The 18,592-nt window shown below is 41.5% G+C and overlaps 1 protein-coding gene across 3 annotated transcripts in view; it reads left to right on the top strand.

The window, feature by feature from the left end:
- AAGAB (alpha- and gamma-adaptin binding protein) overlaps positions 1-18,592 on the top strand; it is a 71,491-nt gene that overhangs the window by 28,528 nt on the left and 24,371 nt on the right. For all 3 annotated transcript variants that reach the window (XM_005685143.3, XM_005685144.3, XM_013966777.2), the window contains one exon: positions 8,581-8,664. In XM_005685143.3, coding sequence (XP_005685200.1) covers positions 8,581-8,664 — 84 coding nt within the window. The remainder of the gene's footprint in view (positions 1-8,580; positions 8,665-18,592) is intronic.

Genomic DNA, 18,592 nt, shown 5'->3' on the forward strand with positions numbered 1-18,592 from the left:
CCTTTCTCATCTTTCACTGTTAGTGTAAAGAAATGCAACTAACTTCTGTATGTTAATCTTGTATCTCGCTAAGTTGCTGGATTTGTTTATCAATTCTAGTCATTTCTGTGTAGAGTCTTTAGGATCTTCTGCTATGATAGCATGTCATCGACAAATAATGACATTTTCACCTCTTCCGTTGTAATCTGATACCTTTTGTTTCTTGTCTGGTTGCTGTGGCTAGGACTTCCAATACTGTGTTGAATACAAATGATGATAGTGGGCCTCCTTGTTCTGGATTTTAGAGAGAAGGCTATCAGCCTTTCCCTGTTGAGTATTATATTGACTGTGGGTTTGTCATAAATAACTTTTATAATATTGAAATATGTTCCTTTTATACCCACTTTGGTAAGAGTTTTTTATCATGAATGGATGTTGTATTTGGTTAGGTGGTTTTTCTGCATCTATCGAGATGACCATGCGGTTTTTATCTTTTGTTGAGATGGTGTATCACATTGACTGATTTGCATATGTTGAGCCATCCTTGTGAACTTAGGATGAATCCTACTTGGCCACGGTATATGATCTTTTTTATGTGTTGTTGGGTTCAGTTCAGTTCGATCACTCAGTCATGTCCGACTCTTTGTGACCTGATGAACCGCAGCACGCCAGGCCTCCCTGTCCACCCAAACCTGTGTACATTGAGTTGGTGATGCCATCCAACCATCTTATCCTCTGTTGTCCCCTTCTCCTCCTGCCCTCAATCTTTCCCAGCATCAAGGTCTTTTCCAGTGAGTCAGGTCTTCGCATCAGGTGGCCAAAGTATTGGAGTTTCAGCTTCAACATCAGTCCTTCCAATGAACATCCAGGACTGATCTCCTTTAGGATGGACTAGTTGGATCTCCTTGCAGTCCAAGGACTCTCAAGAGTCTTCTCCAGCACCACAGTTCAAAAGCATCAGTTCTTCAACACTCAGCTTTCTTTATAGTCCAACTCTCACGTCCATACATGACTACTGGAAAAACCATAGCCTTGACTAGATCGACCTTTGTTGACAAAGTAATGTCTCTGCTTTTTAATATGCTGTCTAGATTGGTCATAACTTTCCTTTCAAGGAGTAAGCGTTTTTTAATTTCATGGCTGCAATCACCATCTGCAGTGATTTTGGAGCCCAGAAAAATAAAGTCAGCCACTGTTTCCACTGTCCCCATATATTTGCCAGGAAGTGATGTTGGATTCAGTTTGCTAATATTTTTTGAAAATTTTTACGTCTGTGTTCATCAGAGATTATTGTTGTTGTTCAGTCCCTAAGTTGTGTTTGACTGTTTATGACCCCATGAACTGCAGCATGCCAGGCTTCCCTGTCCTTCAGTACCTCCCAGAGTTTACTTACACTCAGGTCCATTGAGTTGGTAATGCCATCCAACCATCTCATCCTCTGTTGCCCTCTTCTCCTCTTGCCCTCAATCTTTCCCAGCATCAGAGTCTTTTCCAATAAGTAGTCTCTTCACATCAGGTGGCCAAAGTATTAGAGCTTCAGTATCAGTCCTTCCAGTGAATATTCAGGGTTAATTTCCTTTAGGATTGATTGACTAGTTTAATCTCTTTGCTGTCCATGGGAATCTGAAGAGTCTTTTCCAGCACCACAGGTCAAAACCATCAGTCCTTAAGCTCTCCGCCTTCTTTATGGTCCAGCTCTCACATCTGTATGTGATTACTGAAAAAACCATAGCTTTGACTATATGGACCTTTCTCAGCAAAGTGATGTCTCTGCTTTTTAATATACTGTCTAGGTTTGTCATAGCTTTTCTTCCAAGGAGCAACCAACCATCTTCATTTCATGGCTGCAGTCACCGTCCACAGTGATTTTGGAATCAGAGATAGTAAAATCTGTCACTGTTTCCACTTTTGCCCCTTCTATTTGCCGTGAAGTGATAGGACCAGGTGCCATAATCTTAGTTTTTTGAATGTTGAGTTTTAAGCTCTTTTTCACTCTCCTCTTTCACCTTCATCACGAGGCTCCTTGGTTCCTCTTCACTTCTCCCCTTAGAATGGTATCATCTGCATATCTGAGGTTGTTGATATTTTTCCTGGCAATCTTGATTCCAGCTTGTGACTTATCCAGCCTGGCATTTCGCATGATATACTCTGCATATGAGTTAAATAATCAAGGTGACAATATACAGCCTTGATGTACTTCTTTCCCAATTTTGATCTAGTCCATTGTTCCATGTCTGGTTCTAATTATTGCTTCTTGACCTGCATACAGGTTTCTCAGGAGGCAGGTAGGGTGGTCTGGTATTCCCATCTAAGAGTTTTCCAGTTTGTCATGATCCACACAGTCAAAGGCTTTAGCATAGTCAGTGAAGCAAAAGTAGATGTTTTTCTGGAATTCCCTTGCTTTATCTGTGATCCAGCAGATGTTGGCAATTTGTTCTCTGTTTCCTCTGCCTTTTCTAAATCTAGCTTGTACATATGGAAGATCTTGGTTCACGTCCTGCTGAAGCCTAGCTTGAAGGATTTTGAGCATTCTTGCCAGCATGTGAAATGAGTACAATTGTGCGATAGTTTCAACGTCCTTTGGCATTGTCGTTTTGAATTGGAATGAAAACTGACTTTTTCCAGTCCTGTGGCCATTGCTGAGTTTTCCAAATTTGCTGGCATATTGAGTACAGCACTTTATCAGCATCATCTTTTAGAATTTGAAATAGCTTAGTTAGAATTCTGTAGCCTCCACTAGCTTTGTTTGTAGTAATGCTTCCTAAGGCCCACTTGACTTCACACTCCAGGATGTCTGACTGTGGGTAAATGAACATATCATTGTGGTTATCCGAGTCATTAAGATCTTTTTTATATAGTTCTTCTGTGTATTTTTGCGACCTCTTCTTAATCTCTTCTGTTTCTGTTAAGTCTTTGCCATTTTTGTCCTTTATTGTGCTCATCTTTGCATAAAATGTTCCCTTGGTAACTCTGGTTTTTTGAAGAGCTCTCGTCTTTCCCATTCTGTTGCTTTCCTCTATTTCTTCACATTATTCACTTAAGAAGGCTTTCTTACCTCTCCTAGCTATTCTCTGGAACTCTTCATTCAGTTGGGTATATTGTTCCCTTTCTCCTTTACCTTTCACTTCTCTTCTTTTCTCAGCTATTTGTAAGGTCTCGTCAGACAACCATTTTGCCTTTTTGCATTTCTTTTCCTTGGAAATGGTTTGATCACTTCCTCCTGTACAATGTTACAAACCTCTGTCCATAGTTCTTGAGGCATTCTGTCTACCAGATCTAATCCCTTGAATCTATTTGTCACCTCCACAGCAAAATCATAAGGAATTTGATTTAGGTCATACCTGAATGGCCTAATGGTTTTCCCTACTGTCTTCATTTTAAGCCTTAATTTTGCAATAAGTTGCTGATGATCTAAGCCACAGTCAGCCCCTTTGCTGACTGTATAGAGCTTCTCCATCTTAGGCTGCAAAGATTATAATCAGTCTCATCTCGCTATTGACTATCTGGTGATGTCCATTTGTAGAGTCGTCTGTTGTGTTGTTGGAAGAGGGTGTTTGCTATGACCAGTGCATTCTCTTGGGAAAACTGTGAATCAGCCTTTGCCCTGCTTCATTTTGTACTTCGTAATATCATCAAAGATACTGGCCTGTAATTTTCTTTTTTGGTGGTGTCTTTGTTTAGCTTGGCATAAGGGTGACGGTGGCTTCATAGTGTGTCTTTGGTAGTGTTCCCTTCTCTTCAGTCTTTTGGAAGAGTTTGAGAAGGATAAAAGCTCTTTGTATATTCGGTAGAATTCGCCTGTGGAGCCACCAGGGCCTGGACTTGCATCTGTAGGGAGTTTTTGTTTTTTCAACTGCAGATTCTCTTTCACTACCAGTGACCCATCTTTTCAAATTATCGTCTTCTTGATTCAGTTTTAATGGGATGTATTTTTCTGGAAACTTGTTCATTTCTTCTCCACTGTTGAATTTGTTGCCATAAAATTGTTCATAGTATTTCTCTTATGGTTTTCATGTTTGAGTTCCACATAAGTGAAAAAAATGTCGATCATATTTTCACATGTGACTCTACTTAAACATAATGAAAATATCCCATTTTAAAAACAATTTGTGACAAGCAATGAAAGGTAGATACTGTACAATAATGTGGAATGAAAGAGAGAGCAAGAGATCATGGAACTACCAGCCACACCAAAGGTTGGTCTTCATCCAGAGAAGGTGATGTTGTGTATATGTGGGATTGGAAATGAGTCCTCTACTATGAGCTCCTTTTGGAGCTCAATTAATTCCAGTAAGTACTGCTCCCACCTAGACCAAGTGAAAGCAGCACTAGACGAAAAGTGTCTGGAATTAGTCAACAGAAGATGCATAATCTTCCATCAGGACAACTCAAGACCACATGTTTCTTTGATGACTAGGCAAAAAATGTTATAACTTGACTGGAAAGTTCTGACTTATCATCATATTCACCAGATATTGCACCTTCGGATGTCCATTTATTTCAGTCTTTATAAAATTCTCTTAATGGAAAAAATGTCAATTCCCTGGATGATTATAAAAGACACCTGGAAGAGTTCTTTGCTCGAAAAGATACAAAGTTTTGGGGAGGTGGAATTATGAGGTTTCCTGAAAAATGGCAGAAAATAGTAGAACAGAATAGTGAATACATTGTTCAGTAAAGTTCTTGGTGAAATTGAAAAATGGGTCTGTTATTGTTACTTAAAAACCAAGGGAACTTTTTGGCCAACCTAGTATTACTGTATTCCCATCAATTTCTCACTTATGTCTGTCATTATTTGTCTTATGTATTTGGGTGTTCCTGTATTGGGTGCATATAGGGTCCTTCTTTAGTTTTCTTTATGCCTTTTGCTTTAAAGTCTATTTTGTCTGACATGAGTATTGCCAACTCTTGCTTTCCTGTGATCTTCATTTGCATGATACGTCTTTTTCCGTCCCCTCGCTTCCAGTCTGTGTGTTCTTTGCCCTAAAGTGCACAGCGCCTTGTAGCGCCTACAAGGGTGCCTCGTAGGTGGCATAGTCTCTTGTTTTTAAATCCAGTCCGCCATCCTGTCTTTTTTGATTGGAACAGTCTGTTTACATTTGAGGAAATTATTGGTAAATATGTATTTAATATCACTTTAAACCTTGTTTTCCAGTTGATTCTGTGTTTCTTTTTTGTCTGTTTTTCATTTTGTGGTTTGATGATTTCCCTTTATTTCATGCTTGTGTTTTCTGTTTGGTTTTTGTGAATCCTGTTGTATGTTTTTGATTTGTAGTTACCCTGTTTTTCAAGTATGTTAACCCCTTCCTGTATCTGCTTGCTTTTAGGCTGGTAGTCATATAGGCTCAAATGAAAGAATCTGTATTTTCTTACTCTCCTCCCCTGCATTTTATCATTTTGATGTCCTCAGTTACATCTTCATGTTTATCCTTTTGCCGTTCCTTATGTTTATCATTGCTTTCATAAAAAGATTTAAAGCCTTTTTTTCTTCTTTTTGGTCTGTATACTGGCTTATATAAATGATTTACTTTACAATTGTGATTTTCTCTTTCCTACATTTTCTTGATTCTTTTATAATAGAAGACCTTAATATTTCTTTTAGAATAGGTGTAGTATTGCTCTTTTCTTTTAGTTTTTCCTTATTTGAGAAATTCTTTATCTCCTTCTCTTCTAAATGTTATTCTTACTGGGTAGAGCATTCTAGGTTGCAGATTTTTCCCTTTTAAGACTTTAAATAGGTTTATCCACTCCCTTCTAGTCTGCATTATTTCTGTAGAGAAATCAGCTTATAGCCTTATGGGTATTTCCTTATAATTAACTCTTCATTTTTCTTTTAGTGCATTTGGGATCTTCTCTTTGTCTTTCGCTTTTGCCATTTTGATTATAATGTCTTCGTGTAGGTCTCTTTGGGTTCATCTTGTCCAGGAACTTCTGTGCTTTCTGTATCTGGATATCTGTTTCCTTCTTTAGGTTTGTAGTTTTCAGCCATAATTTCTTCAAACACATTTTCAATCCCCTTTTCTCTTTCTTCTCCTTCTGAAGTCCCTGTCATCATAGAGGGGCACCCTTTATGTTATCCCATGCATGCGTGCTCAGTTGCTTTAGTCATGTTCAGCTCTTTGCAACCCCATGAACCATAGCCTGCCAGGCACCTCTGTCCATGGGATTTTCCCTGCAGGAGTACTGGAGTGGAATTTTCCCGACCCAGGGATTGAACCCACGTTTTCTGTGTCTCCTGCATTGCAGGAGAATTTACCGCTGAGCCACTGGAGAAGCCCATGTTATCCCATAGGTATTTTATATTATTTTCACTTTTTTTTTTTTTTTTTCCATTTGGCTTTCTGTCTACTGTGTTCTTGGAGAAGGCAATGGCAACCCACTCCAGTACTTTTGCCTGGGAAATCCCATGGACAGAGGAGTCTGGTGGGCTACAGTCCATGGGGTTGTGAAGAGTTGGACATGACCGAGCGACTTTCACTTTTCACTTTCATGCATTGGAGAAGGAAATGGCAACCGACTCCAGTGTTCTTGCCTGGAGAATCCCAGGGACAGGAGCCTGGTGGGTTCGCACAGAGTCGGACACGACTGACGTGCCTCAGCAGCAGCAGCAGCAGCTACTGTGTTCTGAATGGGTGATTTTCATTATTCTATTTACCAGATCACTTTTTTATTTTGCTAGTCATTGCCTTTATCTTAGTTTTAATCTTGGCAAACGAATTTTCTAATTTTCTTGCCTCCTCCTCATAGTTTCTAGTTATTTGTTTGTTTTACAGTAATATGCATTTCTGTCGATAGCCTGTCTTAATTCCTCTGGTATCTTCATTACCTCTTTTTTGAACTTGGAGTCTGTTACACTGCAGAGGCCTGTTTAATTGTTCTTTCAGGGGAATTCTCTTGGTCTTTGAACTGGTATTGGCTCCTCTGCATCTTCATTTTCCATATATTTCTCTTACTCTGAGTTTAGGAGAAACTTATATACTGTGGTCTTGGAAGGCTATTTATTTGTGGGAGTGTCTCTGTGTAGCTTGTGTGGGTTTACTGTTTTCGGTGCAAGGGCTGCTTTTGTGTGGATGCCTGCCTCCTCTCCTCAGCATGTGCCAGCTGTTACCCCCTTGACAGGGGCACACAGATGCTGTAACTCATGTGTTCTCCCAGGCCGATGGCAGCATTGGCTGATACCCACTCCCAGGGCCCATGGCGGCAGCTCCTGTGCACTCGTAGGTTCCCCGACGGCAGGGGCAGTGACTGGCGCCAGATCTGGGATCTCTCTGTGCCTGAAGTGGTTTGTGTTGCCCCCAGAGCTTGCATAGGCAGTGTCCTGAAGTCTGAGGCCGCGTGTGCGGGGAAAGAGGCTCTTAAAGCATCCTGCCTTTCCCCTTGCGTGGCCCCTACAGTGGCACCTTGCCTCTGTGGCAGGTCCAGGCTTCTTCCTCATGCACCTTTGGTTGTGGGCGTACCGTACTCCAACCCTTCCGGCCCTCTGCACAGCCAACCCCAGCGCTCCCCCTGAGTTTGACCTCCAAAGCCTGAAGTGCAGCTCCCAGCCCCACCTTCAGTGGCAGACACATGTCTCAGACTGGGCAGTGCAGGGCGGCCACACCTACTGTCTGCGTAGGTCTCTGTTTTGCCTTCTCCAGCCAGTTGCTGCACTCTCCTTTGAGGCGCCAGAGCTCCCACTCTGTCCTGGCTGAAGTCTCTGCTGGTGCGGGGACTTCCCAGGATATTGGAACCTTTGCTCTTTCATAGCTCCCTTCCAGGGATGCAGGTCCTGTCCTGATTCCTTTCTCTTCCTTTTTTCCTTTTGTTTTGTCCTACCTGGTTATGTGGAAATTTTCTTCCCCTTTCAGAAGTCTTGAGTTCTTCTGCCAGTGTTCAGTAGGTATTCTGTGAGAATTGTTCCATGTGTAGATGCATTTTTGACGTTATTTGTTGAAGGAGGTGAGCTCCACATCTTTCTCCTCTCCCATCTTGTTCACTGTCCAGTTTCTAGAATTTTCTTATCAGGAGCTCTAAGCTTTGTATTTTCTTAGGTTTTTTGTTTTTTTCCAAAGTTTTTTGAAAAAAAAAAAAAGCCAAAAAACTTTTTTTCAAACTTTTTTCAAAGTTTTTTTTCAAACTTTTTTTTTTGAAGTTTACATAGTATTAGGTATTATAAGTAGTCAAGGGATGATTTAAAGTATATGGGAGGAAAAAAGGTATTTGGGATGATGCAGGTAGATTATGTGCTAGGTCATTTCAGTCGTGTCCAACTCTGTGCAACCCTATGGACTGCAGCCTGCCAGGCTCCTCTGTCCATGGGATTTTCCAGGCAGGAATACTGGAGTGGGTTGCCGTGCCCTTCTCCAGGGGTTCTTCCGGACCCAGGGATTGATCAGCGGGTAGATTATATGTAAACACTAAGCCATGTTATAAGGAACTTGAGCATCTGAAGATTTTGGTATCCATGGTGGAGAGAGAGTCCTGGAGCCAGTCCTCTATGAATACTGAGGGATGAATATATATAAATATTTATGTGTGTGTAAGAGTGTGTGTGTGTGTGTGTGTGTATATATATATATATATATATATATTTTTTTTTTTTTTTTTGCCCTCCCTGATTAGATGACTTCCCAGAATCTACAGGAGTAAAGCGAATTGTTCAAGCTTTGAATGCCAACGTCTGGTCCAATGTAGTGATGAAGAATGGTAAGTAACTTGGGACTAAACGTCCTAGGGATTTTTTTTCCTCCTGTTCTTCCTAAGTTTTAAATTATTCAGATCTATGTGGAAGCATTAGGATTATATAAAATCTGTATATCTGTTCCATTTTAAAGTCCCCAGTTGAAGGGAAAGCCAAAATAAACATTTCTAAGAATTTAAAATATATGTTTAATCGTTAAAAGAATTTGGAACTTACGTTTAATATGCTTGGCCTTGTTTTTGGCATTGAGAAATAGCCTCAAAGTTGTAAAGCATGAATTCTGTTCTTAACAGAGCTCATAGTCCAGCAGTCCTGTGTACTTTTAAAATGCTAGGTAACCGTGCAAGGCAGTCTTTGATGAGTACAGAATGCCTGATACAAGCAGCGGAGGCAGAGGGGCCCAGAGATGTGGCCTTTATTTATTGTGGGCCTGAGTACAGAGAGTTTCAAGACGAAAGCAGGTCTTAACAGTCGTCTTCATGGGATGGTCAAGATTTGGGCTGGTGAAGCGAGACCATGGAGCAAACAGTGCAGGGAGCATGTCTTCAAGAATAATGGTTGTACCTTTCAGGGTTTCTCAGAAACTCTTGCCTACCAGTTGGACCTAGCTTAGGGGAGAGAGGCCTGCATTTGAGGCAGGAGAATCTGAGCTTTTCCTGTAGGAAGTGGTGAGTCATTGTGAGACTTCTTAACACGTGGTGCAGAGAAGTTGGCACCTTTGAAAGGTTGATGTTGTGGGTTTGGCAGCTGAAGCAGGTAGAGGTAGAGCCTGAAGTCAGGAGACCAGGCCCCTGTGGCTGCAGCTCAGTAGCCATAGGACAAGAGGCTCAATCTGAAGTGCAGTTTGAAGCCATCAGGCTAGTCGGTACACATTAGCCTCTTATTGTCTGCATTAGTTTGCTCGAGGCTGCAGTAACAAAGTACAGCCAGCTGGAGTCTTAGAACAACAGGTGTTTATTGTCTCACAGTTCTACTAGATGCCAGAGGTCCAGAATCAAGGTGTCAGCAGGGGCTGTGTTCCCTTTGAAGGTGCTAGGGAGGTGTCTGCCCCGGCTGTTTCTTGGCCTCTGGTAGCGTTAATTCCAGGCTTCACATGTATTCCCCCTGTTTGCTAGTCTCTGTCTTCTTTATATAAGGATAATAGTCATAATGAATTAAGAGCCCACCCTACCCCAACATGACTTCATCTTTACTAATTATATTTGCAAATAAGGTAACAATCAGAGGTATGAAAGGTTAGAACTTCACCATATAATTTGTTCAGTTCAGTTCAGTCACTCAGTCGTGTCCGAGTCTTTGCGACCCCATGAATCGCAGCACGCCAGGCCTCCCTGTTCATCACCATCTCCCAGAGTTCACTCAGACTCATGTCCATCGAGTCTGTGATGCCATCCAGCCATCTCACCCTCGGTCGTCCCCTTCTCCTCCTGCCCCCAATCCCTCCCAGCATCAGAGTCTTTTCCAATGAGTCAGCACTTCTCATGAGGTAGCCAAAGTATTGGAGTTTCAGCTTTAGCATCATTCCTTCCAGAGAAATCCCAGGGTTGATCTCTTTCAGAATGGACTGGTTGGATCTCCTTGCAGTCCAAGGGACCCTCAAAAGTCTTCTCCAACACCACAGTTCAAAAGCATCAATTCTTCGGCGCTCAGCCTTCTTCACAGTCCAACTCTCACATCCATACATGACCACAGGAAAAACCATAGCCTTGGCTAGACGGACCTTAGTCGGCAAAGTAATGTCTCTGCTTTTGAATATGCTCTCTAGGTTGGTCATAACTTTTCTTCCAAGGAGTAAGCATCTTTTAATTTCATGGCTTGCAGTCACCATCTGCAGTGATTTTGGAGCCCCCCAAAAATAAAGTCTGACACTGTTTCCACATCTATTTCCCATGAAGTGATGGGACCGGATGCCATGATCTTCATTTTCTGGGTGTTGAGCTTTAAGCCAACTTTTTCACTCTCCACTTTCACTTTCATCGAGAGGCTTTTTAGCTCCTCTTCACTTTCTGCCATAAGGGTGGTGTCATCTGCATATCTGAGGTTATTGATATTTCTCCCGGCAATCTTGATTCCAGCTTGTGTTTCTTCCAGTCCAGCGTTTCTCATGATGTACTCTGCATATAAGTTAAATAAGCAGGGTGACAATATACAGCTTTGACGTACTCCTTTTCGTATTTGGAACCCGTCTGTTGTTCCATGTCCAGTTCTAACTGTTGCTTCCTGACCTGCATACAGATTTCTCAAGAAGCAGGTCAGGTGGTCTGGTGTTCCCATCTCTTTTAGAATTTTCCGCCTGGGCTTCCCAGGTGGTGCTAGTGGTAAAGAACCCAGCTACCAACGCAGGAGACTTAAGAGACACAGCTTCGATCCCTGGATCAGGAAGATCCCCTGGAGAAGGTCACGGCAACCCATTCCTGGTGAATCCCATGGATAGAGGAGCCAGGCAGGCTATAGTCTGTGGGGTTGCAGAGAGTCGGACATGAGTGAAGTAACTTAGCACGCATGCACATCTTATAATTTACATTTATAGCTATAAATTTAGAAGCTGGACTGAACACACTGTATTACTTTGGAATTATGGTCAAAGGTATTTTCTGGAAAACAGAATATGCTTTTCAGACATTAAACAATACTCTTTAAGAGAACTGCAAAGCCAAGAGGCACACTGGATTTCTCACGGTCTTTGCCTTGAAGCATCTTTTGTTAATTTTTTTTCTCTGCAGTAAGTGATATATTTGTTTGCTGTTAACCAAATCTCAAATACTGCTGTTAGCTTAATTCCATTTTTAAGAGGATCTTGACCTACATGGTATGAAGGAAACTTAACTCTCTTCTTTCTCGAAGGAGGCCTAGGTATGGAAATACAGTGACATTTAGATGCAACCCAAGTTTTAGGAGGCTTGGAGGATGTCCTTGTGTAACCCCACATCTTAGATTAGGGACAAAACTCGGTATGAGTGTATGGTGGGGGTCGTGTTCCTGTTCCAGGGTTGCCCTGCCTCCTGTGCTCTCTGCAGGCCCTTGCTTTGCTGGTGGACTGAGTGAGCCGTGCCTGCCTCCTGGCAGGCTGCTCTTGAATGTTGCCTGCCAGCAGGCGTTCAGACTGCTTAATTTGCAGGTGTCCATCTTTTCTACTTCTGTTTTCTCTTTCATTTCCCCCCTTTCCTCTTTCTCTCCTTTTATTTCTCTTTCTTTTGAAAAATTGTGGTTAAATATACATAGCATAAGGGCTTCCCTGGTGGCGCAGAGGTTAAAGCGTCTGCCGCAATGTGGGAGACCTGGGTTCGATCCCTGGGTCAGGAAGATCCCCTGGAGAAGGAAATGGCAACCCACTCCAGTACTCTTGCCTGGAGAATCCCATGGATGCAGGAGCCTGGTGGGCTATAGTCCACGGGGTCGCAAAGAGTCGGACACGACTGAGCGACTTCACATACCTAGCGTAAGAGTTACCATTTTAACCATTGTTAAGTATACCTTTCAGAGGCATTAAATACGTTCACATTGTTGTGCAGCCATCACTACTCAAAGCTTTTCAAACCCCCCAGAATTTTAAATCAGGAAGATAGTTGACAAAGTAAAGAAAGGTGTTGGCGGTGTTCTTTTTTGTTTGTTTTTCTGCTGGAAATTCAACCAAGGTTTTTTACACAGGGTTTTATTTATTTATTTATTTTAGTTGGAGGCTAATTACTTTACAGTATTGTGGTGGTTTTTGCCATACATTGACATGAATCAGCCATGGGTGTACATATGTGGCCCATCCTGAACCCCCTCCCTCCTCCCTCCCCATCCCATCCCTCTGGGTCATCCCAGTGCCCCAGCCCTGAGCACCCTATCTCATGCATCGAACCTGGACTGGCGATCTGTTTCACATATGGTAATATACATGTTTCAGTGCTATTCTCTCAGATCATCCCACCCTCGCCCTCTCCCACAGAGTCCAAAAGACTGTTCTATACATCTTTTACACAGGATTTTAGAGAACAGTAAGAGAGGTAGCATACCTAACTCATTCTAAGGCCAGGTTAAAACGATCCAAATCCCTAAAGATAGGACCAGTAAAGAAAATCATAAGAGGCCATCTCCTCTATGAACATTGATGCCATGCTGCTGCTGCTGCTGCTGAGTTGCTTCAGTCGTGTCCGACTCTGTGCGACCCCATAGATGGGGGCCCACTGTCCCTGGGATTCTCCAGGCAAGAACACTGGAGTGGATTGCCATTTCCTTCTCCAATATAAGAAAAAGCTACTTAAATCACCACATGAACAGGTTATGGGGGGATAATATCATTATGGCAGTTAGTGAAAAATGCATATAAAATTTTCAACATTTGTACAGAGGGAGGAAATAAAGAAAATGTGAACAAATCAGAAGTGGGCTCCTGTGGCAGAAATTGACAGTATGTAATATAGTGTATACCACACTGAAACGGAGAGGTGGAGTGGTGCCGCTTTCTCACTTTCAGGACACGAATGACTAATTTTTCTGTTGTTGTTTTCAATTAGAAAAATTACTGTAATCACAGTTGATTCTTTGGGATTATTACATTGCCAGTTATATAATCTCAGTTAATTATTTTGAAATATGTACCATTTATTTGTCAAGCAATAATGGATCATTCAGGTTATGTCATATTGGTCTTTAATTTCGATTCAGAAAAGTATCAGTATGAAAATCTTTTAAAAATGCATTTTAAATGTGCTCAGCTTGGGAAAAACATTTCCAGTTCTAATAAGGACTGTGAAAATTTAGCTGTTAGGGCAAATATCCCTGAAAACGTACAGATCTGACTAGGGTTTCATTTCTTTGCAGTTTATTGGCCACTAGGCATTCAAAAGTCAAATACTCAATCTGAAAATCCACTTAATTAAAAACTTAGAAATGAATAACTTTCTTCCTGCCTTCCACCAAGATAAAGTAAATGTCTTTTCCTCAATGTACTTCCTGATTGAAATGAATGGCAAGCTCAATTCTTTGCTTATTGCAAGTCTGAACAACTTACCCTGCTATAGTAGGTAGCCTTGTAAGTTTTTGCCCCTTAATCTTTTCCTTAAAAGTTAATAATATAGAAGACGGCTCTTTGGGACTCTAGTCTCACCACCTTCATGGCCTGCTGGTTTTGCAAATAAGGTCGTTATTCCTGCCCCAACACCTTGTCTCTCGATTTGTTCATCTGTTGTGCCATGAGCATTATGAGCTTGGACTTGGTTAAAAAGTTTTGGCCTGCCAGCCTGGAACCTTGGGGCTCATAGACAGCTGGCATGGGTTGAGGAATTTTCAGGTAAGGCCCTAACAGCTTCCAGGACCACTTGTCCTGAGAATTTCCCCTTCAGAATTCCCCAAAGCAACACTGTCTGCCACAGGGCTTGGCAGTTGAAGCAAGAAACTGACATCTGGAAGCTGATGGGCTCTGTACAATAGGGTAAATAGAAAAAATAAAGTTGATAACTTAGAAGTATGAGATTAACAGATACAAACCGCATAAAACAATAAGGGTTTACTGTATAGCAAAGGGAGCTATATTCAATATATTATAATAGTCTATAATGGAAAATAATCTGTATATATATGTAAAACTGAATCACTTTGCTGTACACTAGAAACTAACAAAGTATTCTAAATCAGTTATGTGAAGTGAAAGTTGCTCAGTCATGTCCAGCTGTTTGTGACCCATGGACTGTATAGTCCATGGAATTCTCCAGGCCAGAATACTGAAATGCGTAGCCTTTCCCTTCTCCAGGGGATCTTCCCAACCCAGGGATCGAACCCAGGTCCCCCACATTGCCGGCGCGGATTCTTTACCAGCTGAGCCACAAGGGAAGCCCAAGAATACTAGAGTGGGTAGCCTGTCCCTTCTCCAGCAGATCTTCCAAACCCAGGAATCGAACCTGGGTCTCCTGCATTGCAGGCAGATTCTTTACCAACTGAGCTATCAGGGAAACCAACTATACTTGAACTGCTAAAAAAAAGTGAGGGATATATTGTGCAGCTGGAAACACACACACACACACATACACACATTAATGATACAGAAACAACCAAAGAAAAGATAAATTGAACTTCATCAAAATTTTAAAAACTCTTGTAATTCAAAGTACACTTAGGAAAGTGTCCTCTGAGTGGTGGAAAGTGTCTGTAAGCCATACATTTATCTAATAAGGATCCAGTTGTTCAGTCAGTCATGTCTGACTCCACGACTCCATGGACTGCAGCATGCCAGGCTTCCCTGCCCTTCACTGTCTCCTGGAGTTTGGTCAAACTCATGTCTGTTAAGTCAGTGATGCCACCTAACTTATCCTCTGTTGTCCCCTTCTCTTCCTGCCCTCAATCTTTCCCAGCATCAGTGTCTTTTCCAGTGAGTTGGCTCTTTGCATCAGGTGACCAAAGGTTTGGAGCTTCAGTATCAGTCCTTCCAGTGAATATTCAGGGTTAATTTCCTTTAGGATTGATTGACTAGTTTAATCTCTTTGCTGTCCATGGGAATCTGAAGAGTCTTCTCCAGCACCACAGTTCGAAATCATCAATTCTCTGGTGCTCAGCCTTCTTTATGGTTCAGCTCTCACATCTCTACATGATTACTGGAAAGACCATAGCTTTGACTATATGGACCTTTCTTGGCAAAATAATGTCTTTGCTTTTAATACGTTGTCTAGGTTTGTCATAGGTTTTCTTCCAAGGAGCAAGCACCTTTAATTTCATGGCTGCAGTCACCATCTGCAGTGATTTTGGAGCCCAAGATTCTGTCACCGTTTCCATCTTTTCATCTATTTGCCATGAAGTGATGGGACCAGATGCCATGATCTTAAGTATTTTGAATGTTGAGTTTTAAGCCAGCTCTTTCACCCTCCTTCACCTTCATCAAGAGGCTTTTAGTTCCCCTTCTCTTTTCTGCCACTGGGGTGGTGTCATCTGCATATCTCGAGGTTATTGGTATTTCTACCAGCAGTCTTGATTCCAGCTTATAATTCATCCAGCCCAGCATTTTTCATAATGTACTCTGCATATAAGTTGAATAAACAGGTGACAGTATACAGTCTTGACGTATTCCTTTCCCAATTTTGAACCAGTCCTTTGTTCCACGTCTGGTTCTGACTTCTGCTTCTTGACCTGCGTACAGGTTTCTCAGGAGGCAGGTAAGGTGGTCTGGTGTTCTAATCTCTTTTAACAGCTAATGTTAGTAGTTCTCAAACTTTGCTGCATATTATAATTACCTGGGGATAATTATCTGGAGAAGATGTTCTAAATCTCTATGGCTAGGCCTCACCCCAAAACAGTTAATACAGAACCTCCAAAACTTTTCCACAGTTTGTTGTGATCCACACAGTGAAAGGTTTCAGTGTAGTCAGTGAAGCAGATGTTTTTCTGGAAGTCCCTTGGTTTTTCTGTGATCCAGTGGATGTTGGCAGTTTGACCTCTGGTTCCTCTGCCTTTTCTAAATCCACCTTGTACATCTGAAGGTTCTTGGTTCATGTGTGGTTGAAGCCTGTCATGAAGGATTTTGAGCACTACCTTGCTTGCATGGTGAAATAAGTGCAACTGTGCCATAGTTTGAGCATTCTTTGGCATTGCCTTTCTTTGGAATTAGAATGAAAACTGACCTTTTTCAGTCTTGTGGCCACTGCTGAGTTTTCCAAATTTGCTGGCCTATTGAGTGCAGCGCTTTCACAGCATCATCTTTTAGGATTTGAAATAGCTTGGATTTGATCACTTCCACTAGCTTTGTTCATAGTAATGCTTCCTAAGGCCCACTTGACTTCACACTCCAAGATGTCTAGCTCTAGGTGAGTGACCACACCATCGTGGTTATCTGGGTCACTAAGACCTTTTTTGTACAGTTCTTCTGTGTATTCTTGCCACTTTTTTTAGGTCCATACCCTTTCTGTCTTCATTGTGCCCATCTTTGCATGGAATGTAGTACTTAGAATGTGTAAAGAACTCTTATAGCTTAATAATAAAAAGGCAATGCAATTTTTAAAATGGTGAAGGAGTTGAGTAGATATTTTTCCAGAGAAGGTACACAAATGGCCAGTAAGCACATGAAAAGATGCTTAACATTATTAATCATCAGGGAAGTCACAACCACATGAGGTACAACTTCATTCCCACCAGGTTAGCTATAATCTAAAGAGACATTAAGAAGCATTAGTGAGGATGTGAAGAAATTAGAACCATTATATACTGATGATGAGAATGTAAAATGGTGCTATAGCCACTTTGAAACAGTAGTAGTTTCTCAGAAAAGTAAGCCATATGACCCAACAATTCCACTCATAGGTATTTTACCCAAGAGAATTGAAAACATATGTCCACAGAAAACTTGTACACAGATGCTTCTAGCAGCATTATTCATAATTGCAAAAAAAGTGGAAACAAATGCTGAATTGGAAATAACTGCTGAAAACAACATGCATATGATAGAATATTATTCAACCATAAAAAGAAATGAAGCATGGATGCATGCTACAACGTGGATGAACCTCAGAAACATTATGCTAAATGGAAGAAGCCAGACACAAAGGCCACATATTTTAACAGTTCCACTTAAGTGAAATGTTCAGAATAGTTAAATTCATGGAGATAGAAAGCAGGTTCGTGGCTCCCAGGGACAGGGAGGGGTGGTTTGGGGTATGAGATTTCTTTTTTGGAGTGATAAAAGTGTTTTAGAATTACATAGTGATGGTGGCTACACAACTTTGTAAATACACTAAAACCCACCAAATTCCATACTTTGAAGAAGTTGAATGTTATGTATATGTAAAGGATACCTCAGTAAGAAGGAGGAAAGGGGAGGCTGGAAGGAGGAAGGAAAAAAGGAAGGAAGAAAGGAAATAGTTCTGTTGATGATGATAGTACTGTTAGAAGGATGTTGGTAGAAGGCAGTGAGATGGCAACCATACTAATGAGCTGCTGCTATACATGCACTATCTTATTTAATCACAGTATTCAAGAGAGTTAGGCTTAAAGAGGTCAAGTAATTTCCCCAAGGTCATATAAGTCATCAGTTCTCAGACTTGTGTGCACACTGGAATCACTTGGGGAACTTTAAGAAGTACTGATGCCTGAATCTCATTCTTGGAGATTCTGCATTAACTGTTGTGGCCTACGCATAGAGATTTAAAACATCTTCTCCAGGTAATTATCCCCAGGTAATTATAATATGCAGTAAAGTGTGAGTACCACTAATATTAGCTGTGAAATAGCAAAGCCTCTGATTTGAACTTAGATCTTTATAATTTTGAAGTCTCATGCATTTATTTACTGTAACGTGTAGCCTTATAAATCACTATATTGTAATGAAATTCTTCCGAAGAGTCTGGTGACAGTGTCCTGTCCCAACATTTCTGTGTAGCTGTGTGACCTTATGTGGCTCTCATTCTGTCTAGGCTTTATTTTTAATCTGGAAAAGGAGGTTGGTCTCCATCCATGGCTCTGGCTGTACAGTGAGATCACCCGGTAAGCTTTTACGACCTGCGCTGCCTGGGTCTCACCCAGACCATTTCTCTTAGAAGGGAGGGGCGGCTTCCGTATTTTCTAAGTGCCTCAGAAATTCAGATACGCAATTTGGTTGAGAACCACTGACATAGATGATAGTCCTCTAATTCTAACTTGTAAGAGTCTGTGCTTAATCCACAGCAGTAAACTTGGCATTTTGAAAGCTACTAGTCCTTTGACTGATTGGCTTTCTCGCATTCATGAATTGTGTGATACTCACAAGTCACCCCTCTGACTTACAAAGCCAGAGGACAGAGCTAGGACTCTGCCCAGGGTAGAGTCACCTAGAGGCAAAGGTGAAAATAGTGGGCCCTGTCCTCTGTACTTCCTTGGTACCTATTTCTAGTATGACAAGATCTCCTTGAGACCAGGAAAAAATAACACAGCCTTTATAAGTAGCTACCTGTCTAGGGCACAGTTGAGACCTTAGGTGTGGCTAGATCA

This window comes from Capra hircus, chromosome 10 (assembly GCF_001704415.2).
Source record: "Capra hircus breed San Clemente chromosome 10, ASM170441v1, whole genome shotgun sequence".
Classification (NCBI taxonomy): domain Eukaryota; kingdom Metazoa; phylum Chordata; class Mammalia; order Artiodactyla; family Bovidae; genus Capra; species Capra hircus.